Consider the following 18,739-nt stretch of genomic DNA (forward strand, 5'->3'; position numbering starts at 1 on the left):
AATCCACAGGTGCTATTCAGGCAGGTACGCACTGAAAAGCACTTGGAGGTCACAGCAAAAATAGTGCACGGACCAATTTGTGTCCGTAAAAAAAGGATGGGAGGGGGGTGGAAAGGGACAAGGGATCTGGAACAGCTACAAATGACAAAAAATCTGTGCAGCTATTCCAGATGTTGTTGTTATTTTCAGCAGCAAAAGGGTTAAATTTGTAGTGGTGGTACAGCACAAGTCCCAGCAGAACAGATCCTCTGCATGCAGTAATCAGCTAGAATGGCTGCTTGCAGGGAAGTTCAGCCTCTTCCTGTGCAGCTATAGCGCTGCCATGGGCTGGAGCGTTGTTCCAACCAATCGCAGCGCTGGCAGGGGACCCAAAAACTGGTGTCCCCTGCCTCACCTAGGATGTGACCGGTGCTGACCAGTTAAGCAACATCCACCGTCCCCTGACCTCCACCCGACCCTCTCCACAACTGCTGACAGCTTCCTGGGCTGCGATGTGACCAACACATTGATCAGCCAATTGCAGTGCTTGGAGCTGCAAGGGGGTGGATCGGCACCATGCTGCTCTTTCCTGGCATGGCCAGGCCTGCTAGTAAGAGCAGCCATGGTGCAGCGATTCCACCCCGATCTTCCCCCAGAGACCCACAGACCTCATGAAGTACATGTATGTCATGGTTCTTTAAGTCCCGTCAAAATATGACGAACATGTACGTCATGGGTCCTTAAGGGGTTAAAACAGCACACAGCAGCTATGGTGCTCGCGATCAGCCGCCATATTTAAATAACCACCCACCAAGGTATATTTACCTTGGGTGGTCAGGAAGGGGTTAAAACATTGTACAGGGAGTCCCCTTGTAGCAGTAACCGCTGCTCCTCAATGATCCGCAGGGCGGTGTAATGTGCGCGTCCGTTAGGCCATTGTTGGTGTCGAGGGCAGTGAGCGTTGGAGGCTTCATCCGAAGTCGCTTAGTTCTAAACTTAGGAGAAATACTGTACAGTGATTAGTCTCCGTACAGTATTAGAATGTATGGGCTCCGAGGAGCCAAAGTAAGTTATTCACGAAGTTGCGCGATACTTTATTGAATAACTCAGGTAGATACTAGACGGGACCGAAACAGAGTTCAGTTTCTAGTTTTAAAGTGTTTTTCAACTTTAAAAATCAACTACCTGAGTTATTCAATAAAGTATCGCGCAACTTCGTGAATAACTTGCTTTGGCTCCTCGGAGCCCATACATTCTAATACTGTACGGAGACAAATCACTGTACAGTATTACACCGACGTTTTGAACGAGGAAACTTAGGATAAAGCATCTGAAGCTCGCTTCGCTCAACACTGCGTCCGTCTCTATGCACAGCTACAAGCGCCTAGAACACAGAAGAACTGGAAAAAAATAAATAAAAAAATGAATGAACAAAAATATATAGAATACATTTTTTTTGTTTCAACAATAAGTTTTTATTAAAAACAGTCAAACAGGCAGCTTTTACTTTGACTTGTACAGTAGAAAATATATAAGAATAAATATCGGTTGCGGAGAACATACAGAAAACCTGTTCTATTCAGTAAAAGATGTCACATACAACGTGGCCTCCCCAGATAGCAGCCCGAAAATAAAATCACACTGCACCCCCCCTCTGCATACAAAAATCACACTGCACCCCCCTCTGCATACAAAAATCACACTGCACCCCCCCCTCTGCATAAAAAAAATAAAAATCACACTGCACCCCCCCTCTGCATAAAAAAAAATAAAAATCACACTGCACCCCCCCTCTGCATACAAAAATCACACTGCACCCCCCCTCTGCATACAAAAATAAATCACACTGCACCCCCCCTCTGCATACAAAAATCACACTGCAACCCCCCCCTCTGCATACAAAAATCACACTGCACCCCCCCCCCCTCTGCATAAAAAAAAAAAAAAAAAAATCACACTGCACCCCCCCTCTGCATACAAAAATCACACTGCACCCCCCCTCTGCATACAAAAATCACACTGCACCCCCCCTCTGCATACAAAATCACACTGCACCCCCCCCTCTGCATACAAAAAAAAATAATCACACTGCACCCCCCCCCTCTGCATACAAAAATCACACTGCACCCCCCCTCTGCATACAAAAATCACACTGCACCCCCCCCTCTGCATACAAAAATCACACTGCACCCCCCCTCTGCATACAAAAAAAAAAATCACACTGCACCCCCCCTCTGCATACAAAATCACACTGAACCCCCCTCTGCATACAAAATCACACTGCACCCCCCCTCTGCATACAAAATCACACTGCACCCCCCCCGTATACAAAATCACACTGCACCCCCCCCTCTGCATAAAAAAAAAAATCACACTGCACCCCCCGTATACAAATCACACTGAACCCCCCCCTCTGCATACAAAATCACACTGAACCCCCCCTCTGCATACAAAATCACACTGCACCCCCCCCCCGTATACAAAATCACACTGCACCCCCCCTCTGCGTAAAAAAAAAAAAATCACACTGCACCCCCCCTCTGCATACAAAATCACACTGCACCCCCCCCCTCTGCATACAAAATCACACTGCACCCCCCCCTCTGCATACAAAATCACACTGCACCCCCCCCCCTGCATAAAAAAAAATAAAATAATCACACTGCACACCCCCCCTCTGCATACAAAAATCACACTGCACCCCCCCTCTGCGTAAAAAAAAAAAAATCACACTGCACCCCCCCCTCTGCATACAAAATCACACTGCACCCCCCCCCTCTGCATACAAAATCACACTGCACCCCCCCCTCTGCATACAAAATCACACTGCACCCCCCCCTCTGCATACAAAATCACACTGCACCCCCCCCCCCTCTGCATAAAAAAAAATAAAATAATCACACTGCACCCCCCCTCTGCATACAAAATCACACTGCAACCCCCCCTCTGCATACAAAAATCACACTGCACCCCCCCTCTGCATACAAAAATCACACTGCACCCCCCCCTCTGCATACAAAATCACACTGCACCCCCCCCTCTGCATACAAAAATCACACTGCACCCCCCCCTCTGCATACAAAAATCACACTGCACCCCCCCCTCTGCATACAAAAAAAAATAATCACACTGCACCCCCCCCCTCTGCATACAAAAATCACACTGCACCCCCCCCTCTGCATAAAAAAAAAAATCACACTGCACCCCCCCTCTGCATACAAAATCACACTGCACCCCCCCTCTGCATACAAAATCACACTGCACCCCCCCTCTGCATACAAAAATCACACTGCACCCCCCTCTGCATACAAAATCACACTGCACCCCCCCCCCTCTGCATAAAAAAAATAAAAATCACACTGCACCCCCCCCCCCTCTGCATAAAAAAAAATAAAAATCACACTGCAACCCCCCCTCTGCATACAAAAATCACACTGCACCCCCCCTCTGCATACAAAAATCACACTGCAACCCCCCCCTCTGCATACAAAAATCACACTGCACCCCCCCCTCTGCATACAAAAAAATCACACTGCACCCCCCCTCTGCATACAAAAATCACACTGCACCCCCCCCCTCTGCATACAAAAATCACACTGCACCCCCCCCCTCTGCATAAAATAAAATAAAAATCACACTGCACCCCCCCTCTGCATACAAAAATCACACTGCACCCCCCCTCTGCATACAAAAATCACACTGCACCCCCCTCTGCATACAAAAATCACACTGCACCCCCCCTCTGCATACAAAAATCACACTGCACCCCCCCTCTGCATACAAAAAAATAATCACACTGCACCCCCCCCCCTCTGCATACAAAAATCACACTGCACCCCCCCTCTGCATACAAAAATCACACTGCACCCCCCCCTCTGCATAAAAAAAAAATCACACTGCACCCCCCCCTCTGCATACAAAATCACACTGAACCCCCCCTCTGCATACAAAATCACACTGAACCCCCCCCTCTGCATACAAAATCACACTGCACCCCCCCTCTGCATACAAAATCACACTGCACCCCCCCCGTATACAAAATCACACTGAACCCCCCCTCTGCATACAAAATCACACTGAACCCCCCCCTCTGCATACAAAAATCACACTGCACCCCCCCCCCGTATACAAAATCACACTGCACCCCCCCTCTGCATACAAAATCACACTGCACCCCCCCCCTCTGCATACAAAATCACACTGCACCCCCCCCCTCTGCATACAAAATCACACTGCACCCCCCCCTCTGCATACAAAATCACACTGCACCCCCCCCGTATACAAAATCACACTGCACCCCCCCCTCTGCGTAAAAAAAAAAAAAATCACACTGCACCCTCCCTCTGCATACAAAATCACACTGCACCCCCCCCCTCTGCATACAAAATCACACTGCACCCCCCCCCTCTGCATACAAAATCACACTGCACCCCCCCCCGTATACAAAATCACACTGCACCCCCCCCCTCTGCGTAAAAAAAAAAAATCACACTGCACCCCCCCTCTGCATACAAAATCACACTGCACCCCCCCCCCCTCTGCATACAAAATCACACTGCACCCCCCCCCCTCTGCATACAAAATCACACTGCACCCCCCCCCTCTGCATACAAAATCACACTGCACCCCCCCCCCCTCTGCATACAAAATCACACTGAACCCCCCCTCTGCATACAAAATCACACTGAACCCCCCCCCCCCCCCCCATACAATATTACTCGGCCCCCCTGCACACAATATTACACAGTCGTCCCCCCATACAATATTACTCAGCCCCCTGCTCACAATATTACTAAGGCTACTTTCACACTAGCGTTCGATCGGATCCGTCTGCATTATATTGGCAAAAAAAAGCTGTGTGAAATTAGCCTGAGCGGATCCGTCCAGACTTTTACATTGAAAGTCAATGGGGGACGGATCCGCTTGAAGATTGAGCCACATTGTGGCATCTTCAAACGGATCCGTCCCCATTGACTTACATTGTAAGTCTGGACGGATCCGCACGCCTCCGCACGGCCAGGCGGACACCCGAACGCTGCAAGCAGCGTTCAGGTGTCCGCCTGCTGAGCGGAGAGGAGGCTGAACGCCGCCAGACTGATGCATTCTGAGCGGATCCGCATCCATTCAGAATGCATTGGGGCTGGACGGAAGCGTTCGGGTCCGCTTGTGAGCCCCTTCAAACGGAGCTCACAAGCGGACAGCCGAACGCTAGTGTGAAACTAGCCTAAGCCCCCCTGCTCACAATATTACTAAGCCCCCCTGCTCACAATATTACTAAGCCCCCTGCACACAATATCACACAGTCCCCCCCAATACAATATCACTCAGCCCCCTCCTGCACACAATATCACACAGTCCCCCCCAATACAATATCACTCAGCCCCCTCCTGCACACAATATCACACAGTCCCCCCCAATACAATATCACTCAGCCCCCTCCTGCACACAATATCACACAGTCCCCCCCAATACAATATCACTCAGCCCCCTCCTGCACACAATATTACACAGTCCCCCCCAATACAATATCACTCAGCCCCCTCCTGCACACAATATCACACAGTCCCCCCCAATACAATATCACTCAGCCCCCTCCTGCACACAATATCACACAGTCCCCCCCAATACAATATCACTCAGCCCCCTCCTGCACACAATATTACACAGTCCCCCCCAATACAATATCACTCAGCCCCCTCCTGCACACAATATTACACAGTCCCCCCCCCCCCCCCCCCCCATATTACAATGCCAGGATAACTAGCGTTCGGGTTTCCGTTCGTGAGCTCCGTTTGAAGGAGCTCACGAGCGGACCCGAACGCAGCCGTCCAGCCCTGATGCAGTCTGAATGGAGGCGGATCCGCTCAGACTGCATCAGTCTGGCGGCGTTCAGCCTCCGCTCCGCTCGCCTCCGCACGGACAGGCGGACAGCTGAACGCTGCTTGCAGCGTTCGGGTGTCCGCCTGGCCGTTCGGAGGCGTGCGGATCCGTCCAGACTTTCAATGTAAGTCAATGGGGACGGATCCGTTTGAAGATGCCACAATGTGGCTCAATCTTCAAGCGGATCCGTCCCCCATTGACTTTACATTGAAAGTCTGAACGGATCCGCGCAGGCTACTTTCGCACTTGCGCACTTGCGAATTTTTTTAAAGTTATTAATGCAGACGGATCCGTACTGAACGGAGCCTCCGTCTGCATTAATATGAGCGGATCCGTTCAGAACGGATCCGCCCGAACGCTAGTGTGAAAGTAGCCTAAGGCTCCTTTCACACTAGCGTTCGCTGGTCCGCTCGTGAGTTCCGTTTGAAGGAGCTCACGAGCGGACCCGAACGCAGCCGTCCAGCCCTGATGCAGTCTGAATGGAGCGGATCCGCTCAGACTGCATCAGTCTGGCGGCGTTCAGCCTCCGCTCCGCTCGCCTCCGCACGGACAGGCGGACAGCTGAACGCTGCTTGCAGCGTTCGGGTGTCCGCCTGGCCGTGCGGAGGTGTGCGGATCCGTGCGGATCCGTCCAGACTTACAATGTAAGTCAATGGGGACGGATCCGTTTGAAGATGCCACAATGTGGCTCAATCTTCAAGCGGATCCGTCCCCCATTGACTTTACATTGAAAGTCTGAACGGATCCGCGCAGGCTACTTGCGCACTTGCGAATTTTTTTAAAGTTATTAATGCAGACGGATCCGTACTGAACGGAGCCTCCGTCTGCATTAATATGAGCGGATCCGTTCAGAACGGATCCGCCCGAACGCTAGTGTGAAAGTAGCCTAAGGGAATCTGAGGTTTTCTGACAGAACACCCCACCTCAGCAGACAGTTCTCGATCCCCCTCCTCTCAGCATGTCCACAGCACATGTACCTCCAGCACTGACAGACACTCTCCCCTCTCCCCTCTCTATCAGTGGTGACCTGCTCTGCAAACAGCCTGATCTCTCCATCTGTCATCATAAGACGATTACGCCTATTTATGAATATTAATTATTGAGATTTGCATAAATATCAATAATTAATAGCCGCTGCCCATTCAGTCACATGAGTGACTCATGACGTCTGAAGGTCTGTTTCTTGATAGGAGTTTAACCCCTTAGTCCGTTTTGTGTCTGGAGTTTAGCTGAGAATAAAATAAGAGGGCACATTGAGGGCTGCAGGGGGAGGGGGAGGATCGGGGAATCTCAGAAGTCTGACACAGAGTAGGAGCAGGGAAGCCTGTGGCAGGGGCTGACTGGGCATGCGCATTTACACAGCAGCCAATGGACGGATCTTCTCCATGTCTCGTGCAGCTATGGACGGACTGTCTGCACATCAGAACGAGGCTCAGGAGGTGTGGCTTCAGATTGTTTAAAAAATAGGCATATCTTCTTAAAGACATATATTAGGAAATGTCTTTTTTCCCTGCCTCCCACACAGTTGCTGAAAATACATGCAGAGTGGCCAACCCCTTTAAGCCTGGTTTGAGTGGAATTGCAATATTTTCTGTAACGCTTCATAGAAGGAGGGTCATAAACATTGGGGCAGATTTACAAATTTGTCTAAAACTAGGACATTGTAAACTTAGAAATTCCTACACTGTCCCAGATTTATCAGTGGCCGATAATGGATGATAAATCTGGTACACCTATATAATATGTAGCTTACACCACCTATTTGTTGACTTGGTTTTACCCCCAAAATGCATCAGAAGTTTGGAACTGAGCATGTGCTTTCAACTCAGTGAGCTGGACAAAGAGTTTAGAAAAAAAAAACAGCAGGTGGCGCTATACAGATGCATTTCAGTGAATAACTCAGCAGTTATACTAATAGGGTGATTTATCAAGCTGGTATAAAGTAGAACTGGCTTAGTTGCCCAAAGCAACCAATCAGATTCCACCTTTCATTTTCCAAATGGGCTTTAAAAAAATGAAAGGTGGATTGGTTGCTATGGGCAACTAAGCTAGTTCTACTTTACACCAGTTGTACACCCATACATTTTAAATTAAATGCAATTGCAAAAGAATTCAGATCCAGTTGTTGGTTTGAAAAAAATAGAATATTTTTTTTCGGGGGATAACCCCATTAAGCCATACTCCTTCTCCATGAAGCCCCCTTTCCACTAAGTCATGTCCCCTTGTTGGGCAAGGCATAAATAGGTTACAAAAATGTATAAGACGTTGATAAATGGGATGCGAAGCATGTGTGCCAAATTTTTGTTGTAAATTGTGCTGTTTTAATAGTCAATCTGCCCCGTTGTGTCTTTGGACAAATGGAAATCCTCTTGATTGATCAGAAGAATAATACTTGAGTTGGTGCCAGTGCAGTGTTTTGTAATTCAAGTGAATGTATGCAAATTTTTGAAGCATACAAATTAATTTACTTTGGAAATAGCATTACAGAGGATGCTTCAGCTCTCCTGACATGTCTGTTTCAGTAACTAATCCTATTCCCCACAGTATCAACATTCTGGAGCATCTTTTTCTATAGATCTACATTGTGCTGTTCCTCTGTTATCCCTGCTGGAACTTTTATATATTTTTTTTAAAATAAATTGACACCTGGGTGTTATTTTATGAAGAATACAAAGTATTTTCGAAAATGGACATTTCAGGAGAGTGCATGGTGCCCTTCATTCCCTTCAGTTCAGTTTTGTCCCCATTGACAATGAATGGGGACAAAACAGAAACATTTTCCCTGCTATAAAGATCCTATGCGGGATCTCAATAGCGGAAAGGGAAAGCACAGGTGTGAAAGTATCCTTCCCTGGATGGATTCATTTTTTTTCATCACATTAAGCCAGGAATCAAAAAAAAAAAATCTCTAAACATGGATATACACAGGAAAGAACAGAGAGGTGGAGTAATAAATTGCAAAACACCAACAAACAGGGGAATGGTCTTGGAGAAAGAGTCCTTAATTAGTTTACAGATAAGCTGTGTGAAAGTTTGTTAGTCTCTGAGTTTAGAGAGGAGACACCCCCTCTTTCTCCTCAGATGTTGTGGCAGGCCATAAAACCTTGAGACAAATTCAGTCCTGTGTTGAGTGTGTCAAAGACTGTCTTTAATTAGTATTCCCAAACTTGTCTATCCCTTTGGGATTTGAAATGACCTGGTAAATATATAATGGAGTTAGGAAAAATTATTAAAAGCCTACCTGCACAATCTACAAAGCTTCTAGATCTGATACTGGGCAATCCCAGAATTGGAATATTCTGTATGCTTCCCAAGATACATAAACCTGACAATCCAGGGAGGCCCATCATCTCTGGTGTGGGAACCCTCACCAAAGAAATCTCAAGCTGGGTGGTTGGGATCCTTAATCCACTAGTAAGAAGTACCACCAGCTATCTCCAAGATACTGTACCACTGACCTACAAAAAAAACTATCAAACATAGTTCCCCTCCCTAATGGTGCCATCCAAGCCACTATGGATGTGGAATCATTATATTCTAACATCCCACATGAGGATGGCCTCACGGTCTGCCAGGTGTATCTTGAGGCTGCAAACATTACTTCGGAGTCGGTACTAAAACTCACCAAGTTTATCCTAACACATAACTATTTCCGGTTTAGTGAGATGATATACCTATAGTGCATGGAAACCGCTATGGGCAGTAAAATGCAGCCACAGCATGCTAATCTCTTTATCGCAAAACTAGAAGGTGATTTCCTGGTGTCCTGCTCCACAAAACCCTTGGACTACTTCCGCTACATTGATGACATACTAATTGTCTGGACCGACTGAGGAACAGCTACTAAGGTTCCTCGAGCGTTTCAACAACTTTCATCCCACCATAAACCTGACATTGAATTACTTGCATACAAAAATCAACTTTCTGGACACCACCATAAGTATTCGAGACACATCCCTATATTGAAAACCCATTGATCACCCTACATACCTGAGATGGGATAGCTTCCACCCCAAGCATATTGAAAAATGCCTTGTCTACAGTCAGTCCATCAGATACAATCGTATCTGCTCTAGCCCAACAGACAGGGATGAACACTTAGGCCTCCTTGAGAGGAAATTTTTAAAGCAGGGCTACCATCCTACCACAACTAAGGACCAAATCAACAGAGCCACCAGGATCCCCAGAAACCAACTCCTGGAATATAAACAAAAAGAAGTCGATAACCGTGTACCTCTAGTGGTGACTTACAACCCACAACTAGAGATACTAAGAAAATCTGCAAAGAAACTACACCACACGCTACTCAAAGATGACCGTCTCAGGACAATATTCCAAGACCCTCCCATACTATGCTTCAGACAACCTCCAAATTTAAGAAATCTGATGATCAGGAGCTCACTAAACTATTCACATGTTCTACATCCTACATCCCTTTTGGAGAGCATCAAGACTTCTCACTACTGGCTAACACGGTACAAACCTTTTTATTTTGTCCATCACATTATATACACTGCTTGTTTCCATGGTTACAACCACCCTGCAATCCAGTAGTGGTGGTCGTGCTTGCACACTATCGGAAAAAGGGGGGTGGGGTACTTCTGAGGTCACCATTCCCGGCTAGAATACAGCTACAATCTTGGCTTTAAAATAAGACCAAGAATGCGTCTCTAGTCACGATCTAGCCTATATTAGGTTGTATATACTGCTCTAACTTCAGCCTATATGCAGGAGTGTGGCGTTGGTCTGGTCAGGGACAAGCAGGCCTTGTGCAGGGAGAGGAGGAGGCTCACAGATGTTCCTTCTGTCCCTCTATAGGTTTAGATTAACCCAGAGAGGGGTGACATTAAATGTTCATGTTATCATCCTCATATCAATCATTATACTTGCTATCTGGTTGTCACATATTCTGTTGGAGGGAGGGTTCTTTCGGAAAGGAAATGAAAAGATGAGCACTTACCTAATCGCTCCTTTACATGGAATTAGCTGTTTTAATTCTCAGATGCTGGTGTCAATGCTGACCATGGCAACTAAGTGTTTTTTGACAAAAACGGAACAAAAGTAGCATAAAAAATGTCTCCCTTTTACAATGTTCTACTAAAGAAAATCAACAGATACACCATATCTGTAACAGTCTACTATAAACGTAATACATTTCTTATTGGTCATGGTAAACATATAAAAGTTTGTTTTGCAGGCAGTTAAACATAATATCTATATTATTGTGGCATCATCAAAATACTACTGACCCCCAGAATATCATGCAACACTACTCTCAAAAAGTTAGGGATATTTGGCTTGTGGGTGAAATTTCAGGATGAACCTAAAATGCACTCTAACCTGGTGAACTTAATGTGACCTTCTCTAAACTTTTGAATGCACATGTCCAACTGTTCAATGTTTCAGTACTTTTCAAACAACTTGCTGTTTTCTAACGAGGAGCTTAACGGCAAAATTCACAACGTATTTGATCCATGAATTACCCAATAACATTCCTGGTTCAATTAGAATTGATATTTAAACAGTCCTCCTCATCATGCTGTTCACATTTTGACATCATGAGACCAAGACGACAGCTAACAATTGATCAACAGTACCTCACAATTGAGAGGCTTCTAGCAGGATGTTCTCGGACAGAAGTGGCCACTGAGCTTAGAGTGTCACAGAGTGTCATTAGCAGTTTGCAACAGAGATACTGACAGACTGGAAGAGTCACAGAAAGGCATAGAAGTGGACATTCTTTGGCACATCCCAAACTGATGACCGCGAACTGGATGATCAATTCCACACAACTACAGGCACATTTAAGGGAGGTGTTAGGCACCAAAGTGTCACTTTAGACCACTCAAAACAGTTTACAGTACATAAGCATAATCTGCGTGTTAGACAACCTGCAAGGGTACCTGACCACACCACTGGGCACAGGCGTCATCGTCTTGCATGGGCCAGGGAGCATCTACGCTGGACGAGGGACCAGTGGGCCTCAGTGCTGTTCACTGATGACAGTCGATTCACACTCAGCAGAAAGATGGCTGTCAACGATGTTGGAGATGTCAAGGAGGGTGCTATGCATCAGCCACTGTTGTCACCAGACAAGCCTTTTGTGGTGGTGGTCTTATAGTGTAGGCAGGTGTGTCTAGTCAATACAGAACTGCCCTACACGTTGTGAATGTTACAGTGACAAGACCATAATACTTGAATAACATCAGTAATCCAGTCATTGTGCCTCTACATGAACAACACAGGCCTAATTTCATCTTCATGGATGACAATACGCCACTCATCGAGGTCACATCATTAGGGAACCGCTACTGGAGACTGGGGTACCTCAAATGGAGTGGCCTGCACTTTCTCCAGACCCGAATTCCATTGAAAACCTATGGGATCTGCTGAGTCGCCGTGTATAGGCTCTTAACTCTGTACCCCAGAACCTTAATTACCTGAGGGCCGCTCTTCAAGAAGAGTGGGATGCCTAGTCTCAGCAGACAATAAGTCGACTTGTGAAGAGCATGAGACGTCATTGTCACGCTGTAATTGATGTTCAAGGCCACATGACAAGTTATTAAGGCATTGAAATTTTGTGGGGGGGGGGGGGGGGGTGTATACACCACTGTTGTTGGCTTTTGTTTCAATAAATTGTTTTAGAAGAGGAAATCACCATTGTATGTATCTACCTAATTAAATCCTTACTTTCATGATATAATATCACTGTAGCGTGAACTTTTTATGTTTTCCATAAATTCCACCCAAAAGCCAATATCCCTAACTTTTTGTGAGTAGTGTATTTGTACCACAGGGTAATTGCTGTTAAAATAAATCCCAAAAACAAATGTGAAATTTTTTATATTTTTTTTTTTATTCCCCCCTCCCATCCCCAAAAATGTAATAAAAGTTGGTTATTTAATACATTGTGTGTCCCCCAAATTGGCTCCTATTAAAACTAATACAATGATCTTGAAAGAAAAAAAATTAAAAGTTATGACTGCTGGAACACAAGAGGAAGTTACTGGCTCTTAAAGGGGGTATCCCTTGATTAATGAAAATCGGACATCGTACAGTACATGGCAATCCCTTTCTAACAAAGCTAGAACTAGCCCTGTACCTCACATAGATCCAGAGAGTCATTGCTCTGCAAGATTTATATCAGGTTTGCAACTCAAGGGGTTGTGTCTCTTCTGCTACAACTCATGAGGTGTTTCCTTTCTGCTGCAGTTCGTGCCCTATCACAGGTCAGAAGGCAGTTGAAGGATGAAACTGATAATGTGTATCCACCTCAGCAAAGTGGACAGAGAAATTAGAAAAAAAAACCAGCAGGTGGCGCTATGCAGATTCATTTTATTGATTAACTCAGTGGCTGTACAAAATTTTTAATTACATGCAATTACAATAGTATTCGTATCCAGGTGCTGGTTTTAAAACTGAAGAATATTTTTTTGTTGGACAATACCTTTAAGTCTAAAATTGGGGCTTAAAATACATTTAACACCTTAACGACCCAGGACGAGAATGCTCGTCCTTAAACGCCGGCACTTAGCGCTCGAGGACGAGCGCTCTCGTCCTGCACTCGTTCCTCCCCCCGCGTGCGGTTCCCCCCGGTCAGCAGCAGAGATGCGGCGGTTACTGACGATAATGCCGGTGGATTAACAGTTCAATACAGCACAATACAGATGTATTGTGCTGTATTGAAACAAGGATCAGACCCTGTCCCATAGTGGGACAAAAAAAAAGTGGAAAAAAAAAAAAGTATAAAATTAAAGTTTAAAAACAAAAAAAAAATTTCAAGTAAAAAAAAAAGTCCTTTTAAAAAAATAAAGTAAAAAAAAAAATAGGGAAAAGACATATTAGGTATAGTGGCGTCCGTATCGACCAGCTCTTTAAAAATATCACCTGACCTAACCCCTCAGATGAACACCGTAAAAAATAAAAACTGTGCTAATTAAACAATTTTTGTCACCTTACATCACAAAAAGTACAACAGCAAGCGATCAAAAAGGCGTACACCCTCCAAAATAGTACCAATCTAACCGCCCGCAAAAAATGAGCCCCTACTTGATACAATCGCCCAAAAAATAAAAAAAAACTATGGCTCAGAATATGGAGACACTAAAACATATTTATTTTGTTTTAAAAAAGCTGTTATTGTGTAAAACTTACATAAATAAAAAAAAAGTATACATATTAGGTATCGCCGTGTCCGTATCGACCGGCTCTATAAAAATATCACATGACCTCAGGTGAACACCATAAAAAATAAAAACTGGGTAAAAAAAAGTGTAATAGCAAGCGATCAAAAAGTCATATGCACCCCAAAATAGTGCCAATCAAACCGTCATCTCATCCCCTACCTAAGATAATCGCCCAAAAACTGAAAAAACTATGAAATCGGTGTGTAAAACTTACATAAATAAAAAAAATTATACATATTAGGTATCACCGCGTCTGTGACAACCTGCTCTATAAAAATACCACATGATCTAACCTGTCAGATGAATGTTGTAAATAACAAACAAAGTGTAATATAGAGCAACCAAAAATCCTATGTACCCTAAACTAGTACCAACAAAACTTCCACCCTATTCTGTAGTTTCTAAAATGGGGTCACTTTTTTGGAGTTTCTACTCTAGGGGTGCATCAGGGGGGCTTCAAATGGGACATGGTGCCAAAATAACCAGTCTAGCAAAATCTGCCTTCCAAAAACCGTATGGCATTCCTTTCCTTCTGCGCCCTGCCGTGTGCCCGTACAGCAGTTTACGACCACATGTGGGGTGTTTCTGTAAACGACAGAATCAGGGCCATAAATATTGAGTTTTGTTTGGCTGTTAACCCTTGCTTTGTTACTGGAAAAAATGGATTAAAATGGAAAATTTGCCCAAAAATAGAAATTCTGAAATTTCATCTCTATTTTCCACTAATTCTTGTGGAGCACCTAAAGGGTTAACAACGTTTGTAAAATCAGTTTTGAATACCTTGAGGGGTGTAGTTTCTAGAATGGGGTCATTTTTGGGTGGTTTCTATCATGTAAGCTTCACAAAGTGACTTCAGACCTGATCTGGTCCTTAAAAAGTTGGTTTTTTAAAATTTCTGAGACATTTCAAGATTTACTTCTAAACTTCTAAGCCTTGTAACATCCGCCAAAAATAAAATATCATTCCCAAAATGATCCAAACATGAAGTAGACATATGGGGACTGTAAAGTAATAACTATTTTTGGAGGTATTACTATGTATTATAGAAGTAGAAAAATTGAAACTTAAAAATTTGCAAATTTTTTAAAATTTTTGGTAAATTTGGTATTTTTTTTACTCCATTTTACCAGTATCATGAAGTACAATATGTGACAAAAAAACAAGGCGTTTTAAAGTTATCACCACATAAAGGGACACTGGTCAGATTTTCAAAAAATGGCCTGGTCCTTAAGGTGAAAATGAGCCCGGTCCTTAAGGGGTTAAGGAACCTGAGTTGTCCTCCAGTCACACTTGTATATTTAGACGTAAATCCAAAATGTTTTTTATTTAAATTGACATTTTCTGGAGATGTATTTTAGTGTGGTTGTTATGCCTTATTCACACAGTATTCGATCAGTGATTTCCTTTAGTCAATGTAAGCCAAAATCAGGTGCGGCTCTAAACAAAAAACAAGTGCAGATCTTTCCCTTATATCTTATGTCTGTGGAGGCTCCACACCTGGTTTTGTCTGACAATCACTGATGGACGTCACTGACCAAAACACTGACGTGTGATTGAGGCTTTAGAGGGGGTTAAACATATTATGGTCTTTTTCATGCAAGAAATATAAATTTTGGCTTTTCTCTTTCACCTGTTTCCGCTCAAAATATTCTATATATTAATGTCTATCCTTTAAATGCAGCCTCCAGAGCGTCAGATTGTGGTGGGAATTTGTGCCATGACTAAGAAGTCCAAGTCAAAGCCCATGACGCAAATTTTGGGGCGCCTGTGCAAGTTTGAGTACATCACTGTGGTTATCATGTCTGAAGACATTATCCTAAATGAGCCTGTGGAGAAGTGGCCCATTTGTGACTGCCTTATCTCTTTCCACTCCAAAGGTAATGTCTCCCCTGAGTGGTCCTGCATGCTCCTGACAGCTTGTCCTGCTCTTTTTAGTGTGGCTTCAAAGTCAGATCTCCTTTAATAATTAAATACATCTTTCCTGCTAATCGGTTAAATTGGCCAACTGTACATCTAATCGGGGGTATCTAGTAACGGCCTGTGAACTGTGAAGTGCCACTGCGAGCTGTTTTTCATGCTTGTATGCATGCACACATTGCTTTATGTTATTAGGACAGGCTGGCCTGCAGGAACTTCTTATCACCGTTCACTTTCTGTTCTTCTGATCCTTCAGAAGAAAAAAAACGGATCCGTTATTTTGAGCATCATTTATGATCAGTTAGCATCAATTTGTGTCTCTTCAGTCACAGATCAGTTATTTTTGAATGGAGAAAATGTACTGCATGCTGATTTCTGATGGAAGTGACACAAACTGATCATAACTGCCGCAAAAAAAAAAAAAAGACAAATCTGGTATTGTAAGTGCTGAAAGTAAGTAACTGAAACTAACTGAGCACGACCGATGCTTAAAATAAAGGATCCGGAAAACAAAATGGTGATGTGAACCCGACCTTATAGAAAAACAGCATAAACTTATTAGAACAGTGAGAAAAGAATGAAAGAGGTTTCCCGAGATTTTTATACTGATGACCTATATCGACGTCATCAATATCGAATCGGTAGGGGTCTGACATCCGGGACCCTCAGCAGTCAGCTGTTTTGAGTGCCACAGCTTTCTCTCAGCTTACCAAGCACAGAGCCATGCATTATATAGCGGCAGTGCTTGGTAGCAAGCTCAACCCCATTCACTTTTATGGGGGTCAGCTGCTCCTAGACCACGTGACACATGAACATGCCTTCTCAAACAGCTCATCGGTGGATAGGTCATCAGTAAAAAAATAAATAAATCTCGGAAAGCCCCTTTGAGGTCTTTACCAAATCAGGCTTTGTTAGCTCATTTATCAAAACCGAATAAGCATGTATGGGTTGTATGGGAAAATCTCTAAGTATTGATCATCATTAGCATTTACACTGAAGAATTATTGTTTGGTTCTGAATGGCATTTACTTTTGTGAAGACAAGCCTTATCTCAGTTTGACCCCTGATCGACAACTATGGACCTGCAGGTTCTGTGCTTGCAGTATTTGCTGCCATACAACACACCTGTACATAAGGATTATGTCCATAGGAATCTCTGTTCTCCTTCCTAATTGATAGATCTGCTTCAGCTCCAGTATAGATTATATTGTAGATGTACATACTTTGCTCAGTGAAAACAGTTTACATACATGTAACTAGCAATCCCTTTTCCCCTAGGATTTCCACTGGATAAAGCTGTTGCTTACTCAAAGCTCCGCAATCCATTCTTGATCAACGACTTGGACATGCAGTATTTCATCCAGGACCGGTAAGTTATTGTGATCTTTGATTTACAACCCCAATTCCTAAAAAGTTGGCTTGCTGTGTAAGATGTAAATGAAAAACAGGATGCATTGATTTTCAGATGTTGAACTTGAAAGTTTGACATTTTGCCATTTCATGAAAAAAATAACCAATTTTAGAACTTTATGGCAGCAACACATCTCAAAAAAGTTGGAACAGGGCCATGTTTACCATTATGTAGCATTCCCTTCTTTTAAAAAGAATCTGCAAACATCTGGTACCTGAAGAGACGAATTGCTGGAGTATTCAGTGGATTCTTGCCTCCTGAATTTTGGTGCAGATTTGTCCCTTCTTGGCACGGTGTCCAGACAGATACCACTGGAAGCCATGGCGGGTGTCTGCTTGAGTGGGCCCACGGCATTCAGCGTGAAAACACATAAGCAGAGGCAAAATCTGTCATTTGAACAGACCCTTAGAATAAATGACATGGGGTTTAAAGGGACTTTCCAAGTATTTGTTACTGATGATCTTTGGATAGGTCATCAGCATCTGATCGGTGGGGGTCATCCACCTGGGACCTCTGCCAATCAGCTGTTTGAGAAGGCAGCGTTGCTTCCAGTAGTGAAGTGACCTTTTTCAGCTTTTCCTATACTGTGTGTTGTCACATTGTAGTGAATGGGGCCGAGCCCGATACCAAGCATAGCTATTATACAATGTGTGGCACTGTGTTTGGTGAGCATGGACAAGGCCTCGGGGAATACTGCAAGCACCAGTGCCTTCTCAAACAACTGATAGGCAAAGGTCCCGGATGATGGGTCATCAGTACAAAACACTTGGCAAACCCATTTAAAGGGGTTATCCCGTGACTAATTTAAAAAAATTTAAATCAGACAACATATAGTACACTGCAACCTCTTTATAACAAATCTACAACCAGCCCTGTACCTCACATGGATGCAGAGATCTCCCCAATCATTGCTAGATTTATAGCAAGCTGACAGCTCAAGGGGAGTGTCTTTTCTGCTGCAGCTAAGTGGGCGTGGCCCGGCTCTCCCTATCAAAGCTCAAGGGGAGTGTCTTTTCTGCTACAGCTTAGGGGGCGTGTCTCAGCTCTCCCTATCACAGCTCAGGAGGCTGTTAAAGGATGAAACAGCATGTGCGGCCTTCTCAGTGAGCGGGACCAAGAAATAAGAAAAACAACAAACTGCAGGTGGCGCTATATAGATACTTTTTATTGAATAGCTCACTGACTATACTAAATTTTTAATTACATGCAATTACAAAAGTGTTCAGGTCCAGGTGGTGGTTTGAAAACTGTAGAATATTTTTTTTCATGGGACAACCCCTATAACTGCCTCAGGACCGCCGTACGCAGGATTGCGTCCTGGCGGCGGCCCTGCTCTTCTGGGTGGACGCATATACGCATCCTCTCG

General features: G+C 44.3%; 1 protein-coding gene across 13 annotated transcripts in view; it reads left to right on the plus strand.

Moving 5' to 3' along the window:
- Positions 1-18,739, plus strand: part of PPIP5K1 (diphosphoinositol pentakisphosphate kinase 1) — a 254,458-nt gene that overhangs the window by 45,371 nt on the left and 190,348 nt on the right. For all 13 annotated transcript variants that reach the window (XR_006387809.1, XR_006387810.1, XM_044279548.1 and 10 more), the window contains exons 3-4: positions 15,727-15,922; positions 17,241-17,331. Coding sequence is in view for 11 of the 13 variants with exons in the window: in XM_044279548.1 (XP_044135483.1) it covers positions 15,727-15,922; positions 17,241-17,331 (287 nt within the window). In the remaining 2 variants the exon portion in view is untranslated. The remainder of the gene's footprint in view (positions 1-15,726; positions 15,923-17,240; positions 17,332-18,739) is intronic.

The sequence above is a fragment of the Bufo gargarizans genome, chromosome 2, assembly GCF_014858855.1.
Source record: "Bufo gargarizans isolate SCDJY-AF-19 chromosome 2, ASM1485885v1, whole genome shotgun sequence".
In the NCBI taxonomy this organism is placed as follows: Eukaryota; Metazoa; Chordata; class Amphibia; order Anura; family Bufonidae; genus Bufo; species Bufo gargarizans.